Source organism: Chroicocephalus ridibundus, chromosome 4 (genome assembly GCF_963924245.1).
Source record: "Chroicocephalus ridibundus chromosome 4, bChrRid1.1, whole genome shotgun sequence".
NCBI classification, from domain to species: Eukaryota; Metazoa; Chordata; class Aves; order Charadriiformes; family Laridae; genus Chroicocephalus; species Chroicocephalus ridibundus.
The window spans coordinates 21,944,465-21,963,012 of record NC_086287.1 but is presented as its reverse complement, the minus strand read 5'-3'; the positions used below and the strand labels follow the sequence as shown (position 1 = coordinate 21,963,012).

At 38.5% G+C, this 18,548-nt stretch overlaps 1 protein-coding gene across 4 annotated transcripts in view; it reads right to left on the bottom strand.

The window, feature by feature from the left end:
- Positions 1–18,548, bottom strand: part of RPS6KA5 (ribosomal protein S6 kinase A5) — an 83,574-nt gene that overhangs the window by 33,658 nt on the left and 31,368 nt on the right. For 3 of the 4 annotated variants that reach the window (XM_063331598.1, XM_063331600.1, XM_063331599.1), the window contains exon 6: positions 310–393. In XM_063331598.1, coding sequence (XP_063187668.1) covers positions 310–393 — 84 coding nt within the window. Of the gene's footprint in view, positions 1–309; positions 394–1,095; positions 1,213–18,548 lie in introns of those variants that run through there. The other variant, XM_063331601.1, reaches the window with a different exon arrangement.

The following is an 18,548-nucleotide window of genomic DNA, read 5'->3' as shown; positions in this document are numbered from 1 at the left end:
AGTTTGTTAATCAAAAGGAAGTAAGTGTCAGCTAAGTTTTTTTGTCCCACTGCATATTTAGAACAAATTTTCAATACAACACAAATAAGCCTCAATACCTTTATAAGTATGCCTTTTACTTAAGATTGTAAACTGAAAATACATTATATTGATATTTTTAAATATTGGCAATAATCTATTTTAGGACAACCTGAAATAAGGCATGTTTAAATAAGACACTATCATGTTTTACAAAAACCCCTCAAGCTGAACAACAGTGTTGCCTAAAGAATTAATATCTTTTCAGTGATAAACTTAGATAGAACATACCTTATCATGTCCTGTGTCTCCTCCTCTTACAATATCTGGAGCCATGTATTCTATTGTTCCACAGAAGGAATATGCTCTCTCATTCTAGTAAAAAAAAGAAAATAAAATTCATGTCAAACAACTATATTATACAAATCACATGGGACAGATATGGCTAACAGTTCCAAGATGCTGGCAGCATTCTTCTCCAAATAGCTCAGAACTGCTAGCTAAATCATATTCCATCATACGTAGAGATGTATCACATAATGCTACAGAATATTTACAGGCTTCTACGAAAAAATAAAAAGTTATAGGTTTGTGTGGCAGTCTAAGATAGACACACAAATATTAACATATTGATATTTTTAAAACTTTCCCATAACTTTAAACAATCTATACATTTCAGAACTACTCAAGATTCCCCAAGGTAATACAGACACACGTTCTGAAGGCTGCAATATCAATACTCTAGACAACAAATGAAACCTTTCCATTACAAAGAGCATTTCATTGTAAGATGTACAATTTGACTAAATTGGATACAAGATCCTTCGGGTTCCCCATATTTAGGAATTTACTATGACCTCTAGAAAAGTAATTTTCTTTCGCAACACACACATAGATAGAAAACACAACATTCTCTCAAGAAGAGACTTGGAGAGAGACAAAAGAGAGAAAGAGAAAGGCAGACAGACAGAGTTGTAAATTTAATTTTATTCTACACACTGAAGTTATTGTCTTGATTATGTTCAAAACTAAGCTGCTTTCACAGGCATGTATATTTGTTCCCTGTTAGCGATTTACCTTTGAGGTCAACATGAGGTCATGCTGTACCTTGCTAATGACGAAAGCACATGTGTTTGGGCCATGCAAGATTGTTCCTCCCTTATCCTTCAAGCTTCTAGCATTTTGGGGAGAGATCCTGATAGGTCCTTTAAAGAAGAGTGTTCAAAAAAGCAAATATTTCAAAAGTCAGGTTTTACATTTGAAGATTCAGCTTTGGAATTTAAAACAGGTGCTATATAAGAGAATGTACTACACTAATGAGAGGAAGCTTCTAGAAGTAGAAACAGTGCTCAGTGCTGCCCTGAGGCATAAAAACAGTCGAACAGCATATTATTAAACTGTATTTATTTAAATACATATACTGTGACTGGTTTTGGGGGGTAAAATTCTGAGTACAAAATAGTTATAAGCCTCATGTTGTTCAAATATTAACTTGAAATACTAACTTCTGAGACAAAAACCATAAAATAATAAGCTTTTCATGGTTCCACTTTCTTTTGACACAACTATTGTTCCTCTTTGATTATCTTTTCCAGTACGTGTTTTCTAAAAGAAAAATATTGTGATAAAAAGCAAAAACAAAAAAAAAATTCAGAAATTCCTAGCCCTCCATCCTGGCATAAGCTATCCATATATCCCTCTGTTCCTTTTTCCTTCAGCTGAGAAGGAGGGAGGGGGAAGAAGGGGAAGAAGGAAAAGGAACGGGAGTGAAAAATATAAAACGAAACTGTTCTTCATTTGCTACCTCTCCAAAGAATAAAGATAATGCAGCCAAGTTGAGATTTACGAAAGCAATTTATAATGCTAATATATCAAAAGAAATAGGTGAAAACTATTATTTAGTTAGCTGCAAGTTCAGCAAATCATCTACAAAATTATGTCTTTTTTGTCTCCACATTGTGTAATAAAGCTGGGCTAAAAGATACTCCAGTGACAAGAAATGGACTGGGGAGTTGCAGAGGAAAGTATACAGTGGTACAGCAGAACCCTTATGATCTCAGGTACCTTTTGCTGGTGAGAAGGCCCACAAAAAACATTTCAAAACATGCACAAATATTAGTAGTAGCTTTTTTGAGGAACAATCACAATCCTTAATAAACATAATTGGTAGTTCTGATTTTCAATTATATTTACTTTTTGCCTTTTACAATCATTTTAGCTTTTAGCATGAAAGGTGGACTTTCTGAAACAGTATTAGAAAATTAATTTTATATCTTTCCTAAATTCATGGCTGAGGTATATTTTGTCCCTTACAAAATTCAGTGTTTAAAACCCCCAAAATAATTTTGGAAGTTTAAAAAATTGGTATTGTATCATTCTTATAATTAAATTTCAGTATGAAAAACTCATACTGTAAGTCACAAACAGGCATTTATAAACTGAAAACACTCTGGGATATGTTTATAAAAAGGTTTATAGAATCCTCAACTTCTCATCCACATAGATAAGTACTTGTATCCTTTAGCTCTTGCTTCCTTTTCAGTTTAGAAGTGGTCTACTGCTGAAATTCAAGGCTGAACAGAGCCAAGAAGAACAAAGCAGATGATTATCACAAGCAGAGTTCTCAGCAAGAAATCTAGTAAATTGGAACTCAGCATTAGGTAGGGGGAAAAAAATGGACACACTGAGCATTTTCTTCATAATCAATCAACACTGATTTGCCATTACATATACTAGCATCATATTCCAGATGGCCTGTGGGAACCAGTTTACAACTGCTACAGGGTGACCATTAAGAAAAAACACTCTGATATCAACTATTTATAGTTTCTTACTTAACCACACATAAAAACTCAGAGGACCACAGCACTCCCCAGAACATGAATAAAACCAACTGTCTGAAAGCAAAGCATTCTGACTCGACTGAAAATTGACACAGATTTGCCTTCATAAGATGTTGTGGCAAGACCTAACTTCAGGGAGTTGAAGTCACAAAGTCCGGATACTTCTTTGTTAGACACCTCTGTTTATGTTGTGGTTTATTGAAATTACAAGTCCCACCAACTACATCTAGCTGTTACTTCCAGAACACAGTTTTTACGGTATTACGTTTCACTAGGAGCACTTATGTAAATTTGTCAATATTAAATATGCCTCTTATAGGGAGTCACTAATAGTCTTTATTATTATGCATTACATGTGGGTTTAAAACCATTTTCAAAGAATGTTACCTCTGATAACAGTTTCCTTTTTTGTCTCGTTCTGGGGTCCCCAATACAAGAGAGACATGGACATACTGGAGATAGTCCAGCAAAGGGCCACAAAGTTGATTAACAGCACAGGGCCACAAGGATGCTTAAGGGACTGGAGTAAATGAAGAAAGGCTGACAGAGCTGGGACTGTTCCACCTGGAGAAGGGAAGGCTTAGGGGGATCTCATCAATGTATATAAATACCTGAAGGGAGGGTTCAAAGAAGAGGGAGCCAAATTCTTTTCAGCAGTGCCCAGTGATGGGACCAGAGGCAATCAGTATGAATTGAAACACAGGAGGTTGCCTCTGAACATCAGGAAACACTTTTTTACTGTGAGGGTGACTGAGCACTGGCACAGGCCACCTATGGAGGTGGTGGAGTCTCCCTCCTTGGAGATATTCAAAAGGCTTCTGGACATGGTAGTGGGCAGTTGGCTCTAGGTGACTATGCTTGAGTGAAGGTGGTTGGACCAGATGACCTCCAGAGGTCCCTTTCAACCTCAACCATTCTGTGATTCCGTGACAAAAAGTCACTGGAAGTTGTACTCCACCATTCATTTGTGAAATCACATTTCACTCACAAATCAAGTATGCAGTCCCCCCAAAAATTTCAAAAAACACAACCAAACCCCATGTTGTATTTTGCCTCTCCCCCCAAATCTACATTTCAATCAACTTTATAACATGAATCCAAACTCCAGAATCCAATTAACACATGATTAATAATTCCGTGTTATGAAATGTAAAACAAGAAAGGAAGTTGCTACACAAGAACTGAACTTGGATTACCTACAGGTAAATTCTCACTGAACATGCACATCTTACAAATATTCAAGCTTAATAATTTTTTGCATAATGCAGAATGCTCATTTTGTTCCCTCACTCGGCATGCATGCCTTAAACATTTTGGTTCCCTCTTCTGAGTTGCAGAACAGGAAGCAAATAGACACTAATGGAAAGAAACGGAAATGCGGCTAACCCATCTTTAATAACTCAGTATCACAATGTTGTCCTTGTCTTTGCAAGAGTATCATTATGTTTGTTCCCAATCAGCAGTGCTTCCATGTTTACAGATAATTTGGAGATAGTCTTCAGTCTTCCAGCACACAACAGCTGGTTTTGATTTCTGTTTTTTTCTTTACCAAGATCAACATCATTCCTGAATGTTTATGCAATAGCATAGTTTTTAGGTTTAGGTACACAAAGCGGCTACTTCAAACTGGTTAACTACTTAACTGTGCAACAACTTTTCATGAAACTGCTGATACAAAGAGAATTTTGAGTTCTTGATCAGTGAACATGGACAGGTTCACCTGGACAGCGAGGCTGTTCACTTTGTTAAACCATCCCTCTGTTAAATTAGAAAACCGTTACATGCCCTTAACGCTTAATCTTCAAGATGAGCTACACACTGACACTGTGGATGTGCCTACATGTATTACCAGACTGTTTCTAATAAATACTTTAGCACTACACATAGCGTAGAACTTTAACTTGTCCCACTCCACTTACGGCAATATAAAAAAAGATAGTGCACTGCCCTCTTTTGCAATCATTCTGACTGATCCTAGTGAAACATAACTGCTTTAACTTGCTAATGCACTTCCAGTACCATGTTATATGATCCCTGCAGCCTTCTCTCCATATTATCTATTTTAGCATCCCATCTTTGTTCTCCTTCATCAAAAAAGAAAGGGCATAATTTGTCTTCCAACCAGGAAATGCTGACAGCACATATACACCAAGCAGCTTTAGGACAATTAGAATTTTGTGACTGTCCAAGATGGAGAGGTGTAATGTGGATTAGCATTTGTCCTGGAAGACTGACACTTCACCGAAGAAAAAAAAACCTCAGAACAGCAGCTTCTTTGCTAAGACTATTATGTTCACTGACCCTGGCTGGTTGACCACAATTACATCATTTCCAGAGGTGAAAAAACCCTAGCTCCAGAATTCAATCCAAAGTGCTGACAGAAGGATGGAGGTCTTGCATCATCATGCACTTGATGATCTTGTGGTGTCACTTGGCCCTGCTTTATAACCAATGCCGGGCAGGCATTTGAAACTACCTGAAGTTGTAGAAAGCGTATGTGTAAACTCCTCTCCTCAAAGACAGAGAGGACTTATACCTTCAGAGCTCTCTAATGAGATCCCTCATCACGTAAAAAAAGTACATTAACAGCATAAACAAAGCAAAAGGAAAAAACTCCATTTCTCTGCAGAGACTAATGAAACTCACCACATCTACAGGAAAAGCCTGACTGACAGAGAAACGGTCGCTACTCTAATACAAGGATATGCCCTCGAGAGTACATGTCCTAGTCTACAGCAATACAAGTTCAGTTTAGCAACATATGCAACGGTAGCTCGCTTATTAAGCCTCGTAACTGTTCAACAGGTCATAACAGGGTACATGGGACAAGAACTGTAATTTCAGTGTGAACCACAGGAATTAAATGAGACTTCAGGAGAGCCAAGCAATCACATACACACAGTACGGTCCTGAAAGACCCATCTCTACTGGGCCAAACTGCCTTTTGGCAGCCAACTGTTTGGACAAAGGGCCACTCCACAATGTCTGATTTAAGAACAGAATGTGCTGGAAGGATGGTGTTAGTTTCCAGGGCCACAAAAAACTCACACAGACCAGATGCACTGAAAACATCTGTTTCAATGTCCTAACACATCCAAAAGGGCATGGGAACTGGGCAAAGAAATACAAACAACAGATTCAGGACGGGTGTTTCCCAGCACCTGAAGGATGAAGGCCTACATTATTTTATCATATGCACCCAAAGATCCACATCCAAAAACAAACTGTCATTTAAATACTTGGCTGAAGACATCTTCAGCTAGGAGGACATATCTAGAAAACTGTCTGAATGTAAACTAGTATTCACAAAGAAAAAAAGTATTCTTAGAGCAGAGGACAAGATCGCAGGGGACTATTCCACAGTTTTACAACTCCTTCAAAAAGCAGAGAACATCATTAGTCAAGGGACTCAAGAAAAAAAACATATTAACCATACCCTCTGGAAACCGAGATCTGCATAATTGGAAAGCGCATCTTGTGACTGTCATGCTTACTTATAGCATGGCAGACAGGGCATCCAAGTCATCTTGAAGGAAAGTACAGAAAACAGCTTTTGGAGCTCCAAAGCAGCCCCAGAGCAAAAGATGACCCACATTGAAAGGTTCAAGACACAAGCAGGCAAGGGATGATGTGTCGAGTACCTCCTGAGTCAATAGTGTCATCAGTATTTTGCCGCTGAGTACTGAAGAAAATGAGATTTCTGTTTAGACTTCCACAGGTAACTACATCAAGTGACTACTACGGGTAATTACATCAAGAGAAACATACAATCTCTACAAACATTAAGCACAAACACACCCATTTGTTGCCAAATTAGCTGTTTGTACAAAAGACAGACTGAGCAAACTGGAGCATGCCATTTGACCATTGGAAAAATGGGAGCAAAAACACGAACAAAGAAAAAGATCAAAGGAAGTCTTAAGAATCCACAAGATTTTGTTTCAGAGGCCTCTGGAACAAAACAAAAGCACATCAAAGCAAAGCACCCAAAAACATGAAAGGAGACTACAGAAGTGTGAACGCTGTGTGAACGAAAAGAAGGAGTTGAGATAAAGCTAGCTAGCAGAATACTAACATAGGTAAAACAAAACAACACAAAAAAACCCCCCACACCTGCAAAGAAAAAACAGATGCTCTATCTAGAGTATCTGGCTCAGAATAATGAGGCATTGTGCTAGTTTTGGCTGGGATACTGTTAATTTTCTTCGTAGGAGCTATTATGGGGCTGCATTTTGTATTTGTGCTGAAAACCGTTGATGATACAGGGGTGTTTTAGTTAGACTAAGGGAATGATATCCATGTATTTATCAAAGGATGGGAAGAGGGGCGGTGGTTAATAAGGATGTATTGGATAGCGTGAGACCTGAGTATGACGCAAATGTTAGTGAATAAGGGGTGGAGAATATCATGGCTTTGGCTGAGTTAATTTTCTTTAAAGTAGCTACTATGGGGCTGTTTTGGATTGGTGCTCAAAACAGTGTTCACAATACAGGGATGTTTTTGTTATTGCTGAGCAGTGCTTACACAGAGGCAAGGCCTTTTCTGCTTCTCACAACACCCCACCAGCAAGTATACTGGGGAGTACACAAGAAACTGGGAGGTGACACAGCTGGGACAGCTGACCCCAACTGACCAAAGGGATATTCTATACTATATGCTCAGCATATGAAGCTGGGGAGGAAAAAAAATGAGAAGGGATGTTCAGAATGGTGGCGTTTGTCTTCCCAAGTAACCGTTATGCATGATAGAGCCCTGCTTTCCTGGAGATGGCTGAACACCTGCCTGCCCATGGGAACTGGTGAACAAATTCCTTATTTTGCTTCGTTTGCGTGTGCGGTTTTTGCTTTAGTTATTAAACTGTCTTCATCTGAACCCACAAGTTTTCTCACTCTTCCACTTCTCTTACCTGACCCGCTGGAGGGGCAGTGATCAAGTGGCTGTGTGGTGTTTAGCTGCCCGCTGGCTTAAACCACAACAGGCATATTCCAAGTACACTCTTTTATACATGTGCACCAAGCCTAAGGAGACACCTATTTGTCATACAAATACTGCTTTGGGAAAATGCTTCAGAACTTGAGCATTTGTGATTTTTATCTCCAAACTGTGAATGTAGATATGGAGAGCACTCAAGTGTCTTAAGACAGTCATTCTACCATTTGAAGATGTATTATTTAATGTTTATATGGCCCATATATGGCCTTTAAAGTACTTCTTCAACTTGACGAGTTGCATTCAGACAATATGTGCCACTGCTCAGACACTTGGGTCCTACAATCCTATGGCTTATTTTAGTTACAACAGTCTTTCTGCAAACATATTTTAGCCAGAGAATTAGCCAAGTATTCAGTGAAGCCATTCTTTTCAGCATTCACAATTAGGACCCACTTCTCCAACTACATGAAAGGTCACCTTTGAAATGGAACAGGCTGCTTCTGTTCTCCAACTACTTAATACACAAATACTTTGTTCTTAACTGAGCTGGACTACTACCCTGAACATCAGATATGACACATTCTAAATATTCCTTGAACCATAAAATTTGACTTCTTAAATGTATTCTGCAGCTTTAAAAAAATAAAATAAAATAAATAAAACCAAAGCTACTCTCCTTTAAATATTCTTTAATAGTGTATGTACTCTCTAATAGAAGTGACAGTAGGATATGGTCAAAAGGCTTGGTTAAACCCTAGAGTACATAACTTCTAGTGTAAGAATTTCAAGAAATGGAAACTACACAGTATTAGGGAAAGGGCACTTCTCAGCTATTAAATTGGCTTGGACTTTAATTTCTTTGCATTCTGTATTCATACAAAATATTCTAGGAACATAATCTAATAGCTTAAGAATTACTCCTATAGTGTATTCAATATTTAAAAATGACAGCAAAACCAAAACCTAGAAACACTAAGTGCTGTTGGGCCAAAGAAGACAAAGACAGCCTCTAGAGCTGGAGAGTCAAGAGCCACAGTCTGTGATAGCATGTATCTAATCTGTCAGAAACAACTCTGCAACTGAGCAGCATGTAGTGACGCAGAGGGAGAGGGTGCAAAGGAACAGAAGGGAACCAGGTAGCCAGACAGAAGGTCACTGAAGGCATTCAGGGCTGCTCTCAGGACTGACTCTCCCCAAGTCCGCTGAAAAATTCTCCTGTCCAGACAAGAACGATTTAGTGGTTCTTGTCACGTTTTTCTTATGGAGAAATAATAGAATTACCATGCATGTTTTGGCGGGGTTCTTCCACAGATTTCAGCAACAGCCTTAGGAGATTCCTATGCTTGTCCATACTTGTTAGCTAGCAAATTAAATTGCTGTACTCAATTAATCTGACCTCATCATTATGAAGGTTTCAAAATGTTACAACCTAGCAAGACAAAAGTAATGCTTAACTGTTGTTAGAGGTACTCTGAAATTGCTTAGCAAGTTCAAACAAGGTTTCTAATCCAATACAGATATGGTCTTTCTACTTAAGGTCAAGGACAATTCCTCCTTATTGCATGGGTAGTAAATTCTCCATATCAACTTTCAGATCAGGCATACAGATGAAAAATCAAACTCATTAAAAATACACTTTAGCTAAAACTCTGCATATCTTAGGACTTCTCTTTAAATAATCACTTAACAGGTATACCTCATGTGAATGTGCACACCATGTAAATCATGTGAACTACTATTACGTTTCCAACTTCTATAAAATACTCAGGGCTGCAAGTAAAATCCACCACTCTTCCATGAGAATGCCTCTCACCTACAATAAATTGGAAGCAGTCTGCGTGTAATATAGATGACAAAACGAAAGCCAGTCTCCAAAGGTTTAAATTTTCAAATCAACCTTTTGGTACAGGTAAAATTATGATCAATATACCTTGCTCTGAATTCTATTTAGCAAATAAACATTCTAGCACACGAAAATCTGTAATCTTGATTGTTATTTGTGAGTATTTACAATTCAAGTTTTCTTCTCTGATGGAGGGTAAGTCATCTTATATACCAAACGCCATGCATCTGGTAAATTTCGTGGGAGATAAATATGCCAAAAAAAAGATGTCTTTGCACAGGGATAAGGCTCACATTGGGGAAGGGATCACATGGAACAGAAATGAATGGCAGATGTTAAAATTTCTTTAACACCACAGTACTGTAGTTCTTGCACAAGACGGTGCATTTCCAACTTATGTTTTAGAGTAAATAAGATCCACAGAGATGCTGTGCTTTTGGCTCTCAAGTTCAGCCAATACGATTGCTTGCTGGATACCACAAACTACAAGGAGGAGAAACACACAGAGAGAACCTTTGTCCTTCGAAGTCATTAACATTTCCTAGGCACATCAACCCATCTCTAACAAAGGAAACCAGAGGCAGTTAACCTCTCCTGCAGTGAGAGATCAATGGAGAGATTGGGGGACAAGAAGCTGGAGTACAGCCCTACAAAAAGGGATGTGAGGGTTTCAGTTGATGGTAAACTCAGTATGAGTTATCAGTGTGCCCAGTTTGAAAAAAGGGACCAACAATATCCTGGGTGCATTAAGCACATTATAGCTTGTCCCACTATACACATCATTGGTGCAGCCTCTCCTTGAACACTGTGTGCAGTTTTAGGCTCCACTATATGATAGATATAAAAATATTAGAATGTGTCCAAAGGAAGGAAACAAAGATGGTGAAAGGACTAGAGGGAATGATTTTTGAAGAGCAGATGAGGAAACTAGGTTTGTTCAGCTAAGAGCAGAGGAGATGGAGGGGTAACCTTGTTGCTGTCTACATGTTCTCCTGATGGGGAGCAGCAAGGAAGGTGCTGATCTCTTCCCTCTGGTGTCAGGAAGCAAGGAAATGGCTTAAAGTTGCTTGAGGGGAAGTTCATATTGGATATCAGGAAAAAAAATTCTTCACTGAGAGTGCGGCCAAGCACTAGAACAAGCTCCTCATGGAAGTGGTCATGGCCCCAAGCCTGTCAGTGTTCAAGAAAGTGGTCTTAGCTATATGGTTTAACTTTTAGGTGGCCTTGTATGGAGTCAGGATTTGGAGTCCGTGATCCTTGTGGGCCCATTCCAACTCAGGATATGCTACAATTCTATGATTCAATGGGATGGGAGCATAGCATATTTCAACTGTGCCAAGGAACATTTCCCCTATGTATGAAAACCTTCAGCTATAGAGAATGCTTCACAAGTCTTTACAAAACTAAGAAAGGGGACTTAATACAGCAGATTCTTCAAGAAGATTTGGCCTTGCCAAATATTTCTGGTATCTGCAGAAAGATTCCTGTGCATTGTGCTGGCTGCCGTCACAGACTACAAGGTTATATTGGATAAATCCAGAACCACTTGTCAAGTTCCTCAAATGACTGTTTCCTTGTGTGGTATGATTATCAATATACTAACTGTACCTAAGAAAAGCTCTATTTCTTTAGCAGTGCTTAATACAAATGCTGAATAGGAAACACAAAGAAACATTTCTATGACTTTTCATACGCTTCTCACGTGGTCTTAACTTTGTGTGGCAAAGTCTGCTCTTTCTTTTGCATCAGCTACAAGTCTAGCAGAAGAAAAGTCAGTTGCGTCAAAGACATACAATAGATCATATCGCTCCATTTTGAAGGTTCAACGATTGCAACTAATATCCCTAATATGCTCTCATGAAGACTTCAGTAAAAAAAAAAAAAAAAGCTTGAAGAGCAAGGCTGTCCCAAAAGATACCAAGTATCTAACTTTGTTTTAGAGTGTTAAAGGGTTCCCGGCACCAGTTTAAATTGAACATGCAGAAGTCCCAACACTCACTCTGCAGAAATTCTTGTAACTGATACCTGGCTAGGACCGTGACACTTCACCCAGTGATGAACAAGTCATCCCAAGTGAAACCTGCATGTTACAATTCCACAGAAGGTCTCGCTCATCTGTGCTCAATACCAACACTGACAGAATGCAGCTGAGTAACCTGTATGGAACCTTATCAGGGGCCTCCTCCACCTTCAGCTGGGAGCTGAAGTTCAGGCTCTCATTCTTGACCCTTGTGTCAGCTACACTATAGGTATGCCTGTACTTGGCTATGTACCTCACTGATCCTGATCCACCAGCTTCAAATCCTGGCTTGACCTCAAGCCTCCCTCCTCAAAACAGGCTTCTCTAATAACTACTGGACTTTTGTCTGAGCCTGTCTTACTGCCACTAGACTTGCTCTGATCTTCTTGTTTGGCAACCGTGGGATTCCGTCACTGATCAGTGAGCATACTGATCCATACCTGCCTTGCTGTCACCCTTAGCTCCCAGCTCTCACTAATGCTGGGAGCAGCCTCCCCATCCTGTTCTTCCCTGACTAACTAGTCAAGAACCACAGTTCTTCTAGAAACAGATTATAAGACTGAAGAACTCAAGCAGTTGAAGAGTTTTACAGTATCACCCAGGGTATCTCATACATCAGCTATCAGCAAACTGATAGTTTTCCCAAATCCTCCTGGGAGCTATCACAAGTCAAATAAAGCACATGATTGGGAAAAGCCAGCACAGACTCATCATGGGCAAATTGTGTTTGACAAACTTGATCACCTATGACAAAGTAATCTGCTCAGTTGATGTGGAGCAAGTGGTGGCCATTGTCTACCTGGATTTCTCTAAGGCTTTTGATACGGTTTCCCACAGCCCCCTCCTGGAGAAACTGATGCCTTCTGGTCTAAACAAGGGGTCTGTGCAGTGGGTGTGGAACTGGCTGACAGGCTGCACCCAGAGGGTGACAATAAATAGCTCCTTTTCAAACTCATAACCTGTCACAAGTGGGGTCCCCCAGGGATCAATACTGGGCCCAATGCTGATTAATATCTTCATAAGTGATCTGGATGATGGGATCAAGTGTACCTCGATGACACCAAACTGAGTGGGGAAGTTAACACTTCGGAAGGGAGAGCCACCCTGCAGAAAGACCTGGTTAGTCCACTCTTCCACCCTATCAAGAACCTTATGAAGTTCAACAAGGACAAGGTCTTGCACCTGGGAAACCATAACCCAGGAATGCAGCACAGGCTGGGATCTACCTGGCTGGGGACCAGCTCTGTGGAAAGGGACCTGGGGATCCTGGTGGACAATAAGCTCAAGATGAGTGAACAGCGTGCTGCTACTGCAAAGAAAGTCAACAGGATGCTGGCTTGCGTCAACAAGGGCATCACCAGCAGAGATAAAGAAGTCGTTATCCCACTCTACTCAGCACTTTTCAGGCCACACCTGAATACTGTGCTCAGTTTTGGTCCCTGCTATGCAAAAAGAGATATGGTCAGGCTGGAAAAGGTCCAGAGAAGGGCCACAAAGAAGAAAAAGGACTGGGAAGCCTGCCATATGAGGAAAGGCTGAGAGAACGGGGTTTGTTCAGCCTTGAGAAAAGAAGGCTTAGGGGAGACCTTATCACCATGTTCCAGTATTTAAAGGGTAGCTACAAACAAGATGGAGACTCCCTTTTTACATGGAGTCCCATGGAAAAGACCAGGGGTAATGGGTACAAGTTACTCCTGGGGAGATTCTGATTGGACACAAGAGGAAAATTTTTCACAACGGGAACAGTCAGCCATTGAAATAATCTCCCCAGGGAAGCAGTGGATTCCCCATCACTGGACATTTTTAAGATTCAGCTGGACAGGGTGCTGGGCCATCTTGTCTAGACTGTGCTTTTGCCAAAAAAGGTTGGACCAGATGATCCTTGAGGTCCCTTCCAACCTGATATTCTATGATGCCATGTCATCGACTAAGTAAGCCATAAGAGTTCTCTTGGTAAGTTTAATGAGAAAACCAAGATCATAGGATAAATCAAAAGATTGCTGTCATAAATGGAAATTTACTTGCAATGCTGTAGAGGCCACATAGCAGAGGTGTTACTAACCAGCTGACCTGTTGAAAGGTTTTTGCATTTCAGGAAAATCACAAGTAAAGAACGAAAAGACTAAATTCCATGTAGAAACAGGCCTTGTACCTTCAGTGAACCTTAGAGGTCATCCTATCCAAAAGTCACTTTACTGATATTTACCTCAAAAATAAAAATGCACCAAGAAAAAACCTGTTTCCACAGAAATAAGATCTGTCTCAATTTAGGAGGGCATATGAAAATTGATCAAAAAGCCCCTCTCATGATTCAAAGATGTGATGTAGATGTAAAATGAAAAACAAAAAATCTATTCCAAAAAAGTACATGCCAGACTGACCGGTTTCTTCTTTTTTCTCACTTTTTTTTTTTTTAAATATTTTTCATTCTTTTGTGAGCCTTTTTGGTCATAATACCCAGACATAACACTGGGTAAGGCAGCTGCCCACATCAGAAGGATCTCTCTGGTGTAGACCCAAAGCTTCACCCAAAGATCTCTCAGCTGCAGACTGTTGCTTCTGTAGCTGTAACTTCTATTCAGGACCAAAACTATGACCTCTGTAGGAGACATAGGAGGAAGAACAAAGACAGGAAAAATGCTGCGTAGTACATTAGTTAGGACTGCTCTGCTGCATTCAAGAAAGTCATAATGAAGAGCATAGTTTGAAAGTAAAGGTTTAGACTAGACCAAGAATGGTTGCAATATGGCAGATCAAGGGGTCCACTAGTTTGAAATGTCATCTCAGAAGAATTAATAAAAAAAAAATTTATAAGGCCATCTGAAATGAATTAAAAAACCTGTCCTTGTGGCTGTTCCTACTTGAAGCAGCTAGTTAAGTCAAAATACCATGTTGGTTACTATACCTCATCCCAGAGCCAGACACACTAATGACTTCTGCTTCCAGAAAAGACACGGAATCAGGCTACTGAATTTTTCAAGAAAGAATGAAATTTGCCTGCCAGCAGCTACCATGAGAACAGGCACTTAAAAAGCAGAGCAAGAACAGCTAAACCTGATACTGCATGCCAGCCAAGAAACTTGTGGCCTCTACAGCTGTGGCCCAAAACATAACTCAATGCAAGGCTAAGCCCTCATCTAGTGTTGAGTGGAGGTTCAAGAAACCCTTTTCACAATTTTATACAAGTGGCTATGTTTGGTTTTGCAGTGCAATGCAATTGCAATTCTGCAAGGAATCCTTTAAACCAGTTCCTGATGATGGATTTGTAAAGCAAATAACTAAGAGAAAAGACAACAAAAGTCTCAGTTCTGCAGGCAAAAAAATTCAGAAACAGCACATTATTGTGTGGGAGGAATGCAAGTATGTACACCGTCATCCCGGATGAACATTTCGTACTAGGTTTTTCTCAAAGTTCCGATTTTTGGAAGACTTGTTTTCTAAAGCATCATCTTTTGAGATAAGAGAGGTAACTACCAAAAGAGAGAAGAATGGTATACAAAGCAAAAACTGAAAAAATCCCCTTTCTTCAGAGAGAGGGAAAATTATAAGGTATAAGAGAGTACTGATTCTGGGAAGAATTCTACTAGATGCCACTGCAAGCCTGCAAAAATTTATTTTTAAAAAAGAGAATGTAAATAAAAAAATGCATAGGAGATGCCAAATAAACATTTATAGTATCAGAGAGCACCAGATGTAAGAGGTAGAGGAGTAGGAGCAGACAGTTTTGCTCAAATGCAATCCATTTGGTTCTAACTTCATTTTCATATGGCCATGACACTCTGGTTGTGTAAGCTTTTCACATGTGGTTGCCCAAGTTTCACTGAAGTTAGGTATTTGCAGTAATCCAAGAGGTAAAAAAAAAAAAAAAAAAAAGAAAACACCTATGAGAAAAAAAGATCAATGAGGACGGCAGCATTTGCCCTCGAAAAGTTACTTTCTTCCCCTTGGAAAACAGAAATAGAATTTTCTAGAGTTGACTATAAATATATTACTCTAAGATCCAATAGAAGATACCAGGCTATTTAACACACAGATCAGTATTTCTCCCCAAAATGTGATTTATAAGTGGTATATTACAATAAGAAAACAGTACCCTTACAACAGACACCGTAAGAAATCATGATCTGTCTTGCAAAAATTCTTAATGGCATGTTGAGATTTTTGGCATCAAAATCTGCACAGAATGTATTTTGTGCTCCAGCTTCTGCATTACTGTTCCATGCTGAGAAAGCACAATCATCTTTGTGATAAGTATCGAAAAAGGGATACCTCTTGGGTTAAGGCACAAGCAGTCATCTGATCACCAATGACCTGGTTTTGCAATTAAATGAGTCCAATTCAGTTATGTGCCTTAAGAGTGTTTAGTATGTTCTCAATATTCAATTTCAGGACACTTAACACACCAACAGAAGTACAACAATTAAAGCAAAAAGGGTTTGCCATTCTTCCATTTCCTTTTCCAAAATAAGGGAAATAACGATTAATTGTCCAGACAGATATACAATCAATGTTAACTTCTGTGGACTAACTTCACTATCCAGTTTAATCTTTCTTACTTTTCCCTCTTTGCAGAAATGTAAATCTACTCCTTACAAATGTGCTATGTCTACATTACTGAACAAATGCTTAACTAAAACACAACCAGACATAGTAACAGTCATCCGCAGTACGGACTATCATCAGTCATCTTCGTTAGAGAATGCTCAGTGTTCACAGGATGCACTATCAAATTTCCACAATCAGACATTATTACATTAATTGAACAATTACAAAGCATCTTTCAAAGTTAAGTGCGTAGCTAATCTACCATCTCACTCAAGTGAGATGACAGTCCATACAGTGTTAAACAAGAGTCAAATTGTAGTCACTTCCCTCTGTTCTGGACTACCTTTAAACCGCTCTAAGAATGTGTACAAACCTCAAAATCCATAGTGGACTAACCACCTTTTAATCATTTTTCCTTTAATGAAATTTCCTTTAAAATCTTTTAAAATAACATAGTAATTTTCTTTCCAGAACAAAATGTTCGCTCAACCAGCTAACAAACAAAAACAAACAACAATTCAACAGTGAAAAACATCTGACAGTTATAACTAAATTTGCAACTCTGATCAAGAGATTTTCAGATGGGAAAACAATAATGTATCTGAACTATTCATTCTGCAGACAGAATTACACAGATATCCATCCAACTGACTCAGATAACAATTCAATCATCCCTCATACGGAATATCTACTCTTATATTATTTATTACTAAGGCATTTGTACGCTCTCAGATACATTGTTTGAAGACTGACAACGTTCAGTATCCACTACATAATTTTTTTTAAACTTCATTAAGCAAACACAAAAACTTCAAAACAAGCAAACTAATGGAGAAGATGCATACCAATGCAGAAGAATTGAGCATTTCACTATGCTCTGGAAGAAAGTGTACTTTATGGGTTTAATTAAAAAGAAAAGTGTTAATTGTTATGCATGGTCCAATAGAATAAATTACTACTACAGTAATTCAATGAATGTGTTCAGATATTTTTTTTTCTAAGATGTAAAGATCTCCGTATATACTAAAGTATGATTTTTAGTTTAGTTATAGAACTAAAGGAAATGTGAGTGGGGAGAAAAAAGATTAAAAAAAAATGAAGTAGCATTTTAACAATAAACATTAAAATGAAGACCAGACCTGATGACTAGGTTAAATTGACATGAACTAAAGCAAAACAATTCCAGCACAGAAGTAGAGCTAGTAATTAGATAAAAAGGTAAGAATATGCCTAAACCACAAATCCAGAAGACAGAGGTACTACACGAGAAATAAGATGGCAAAAAAAGCCCCACCAACTTATATGTTTTGGTTTTTAAAAGGTAAATGAAATGCAAGACTCCACACCAAAGCGATTGCACTTATGAAACGAACAAAACTGTGTTGCAGAAGTTTCAATACAAAGTCTGTCAGTCCTATCGATAATAATTTATATTAATGTCACACGCAAATATATTCTATATCTCAGTTAGGAACATAAATGAGATGCATGAAAGCATAAGGCTAAAAAGCGTCTTTTTTACCCCAATTTTCTTTGCAATTCAGTTGAGAGTTAAACATCAGAAAGACTAGCCTCAACTTCATCACAGGGCTAATAATGCAAATGCCATAAAACTTAATACTAAAAAGATACTATTAATTTCAATCTCAATCTCTTACCTAAAGCCATTCTATGGTTAGGCTAGTCAAACTATAGGTCTCCATGAGATATTAAATAAAATCTGAATATGAGAAGTCATTTCATACCTAAATACCTTGTGATATAGACTCATCCTATGTGGAAATTCATTTTTATTCAACTACTTTATTCCAGTCAGGTTATTTCTTCTTTTTGCATGCAAATACAAGTTTACAGACTTCATTTTAAAGATAAAACAAAGGCAAAAACAGACTGCCATTTCACTTGTACAAGACAAATTTCCGTTTTTAACAAAACAGTACTGTAAAAAGCTTTAGAGCTCTTAAAACCGCACTACTTTCAGCTTGGATTTGTAATTCTTGCATGTTATAAGCATTTTCACATAATAATTGTAAAACAAAGAGGATACTTGACAACGCACTCTTCACACTCATGCTTCAGCAGCTGCATGGCAGAAGTCAATAGGTTTCTGTTTTCCTAGAAGTCACATGCATTTGCTTTCTTTCACTCGAACAGTGCTTAGGAAAAGCAGCTTCCCATCTCTTCATTGTTGAACAGTCAATTAATCCACAATAGTTCTTATAACCAAGAAATAGTACATTCTTTTTATTACAAAACTACTTCTGTTGTATTCTATACTTGCTCAGGTACTTGGAAATCTTTAACAACCATCATATTAAAGCATGAATAATGAAAACATTGAACTATG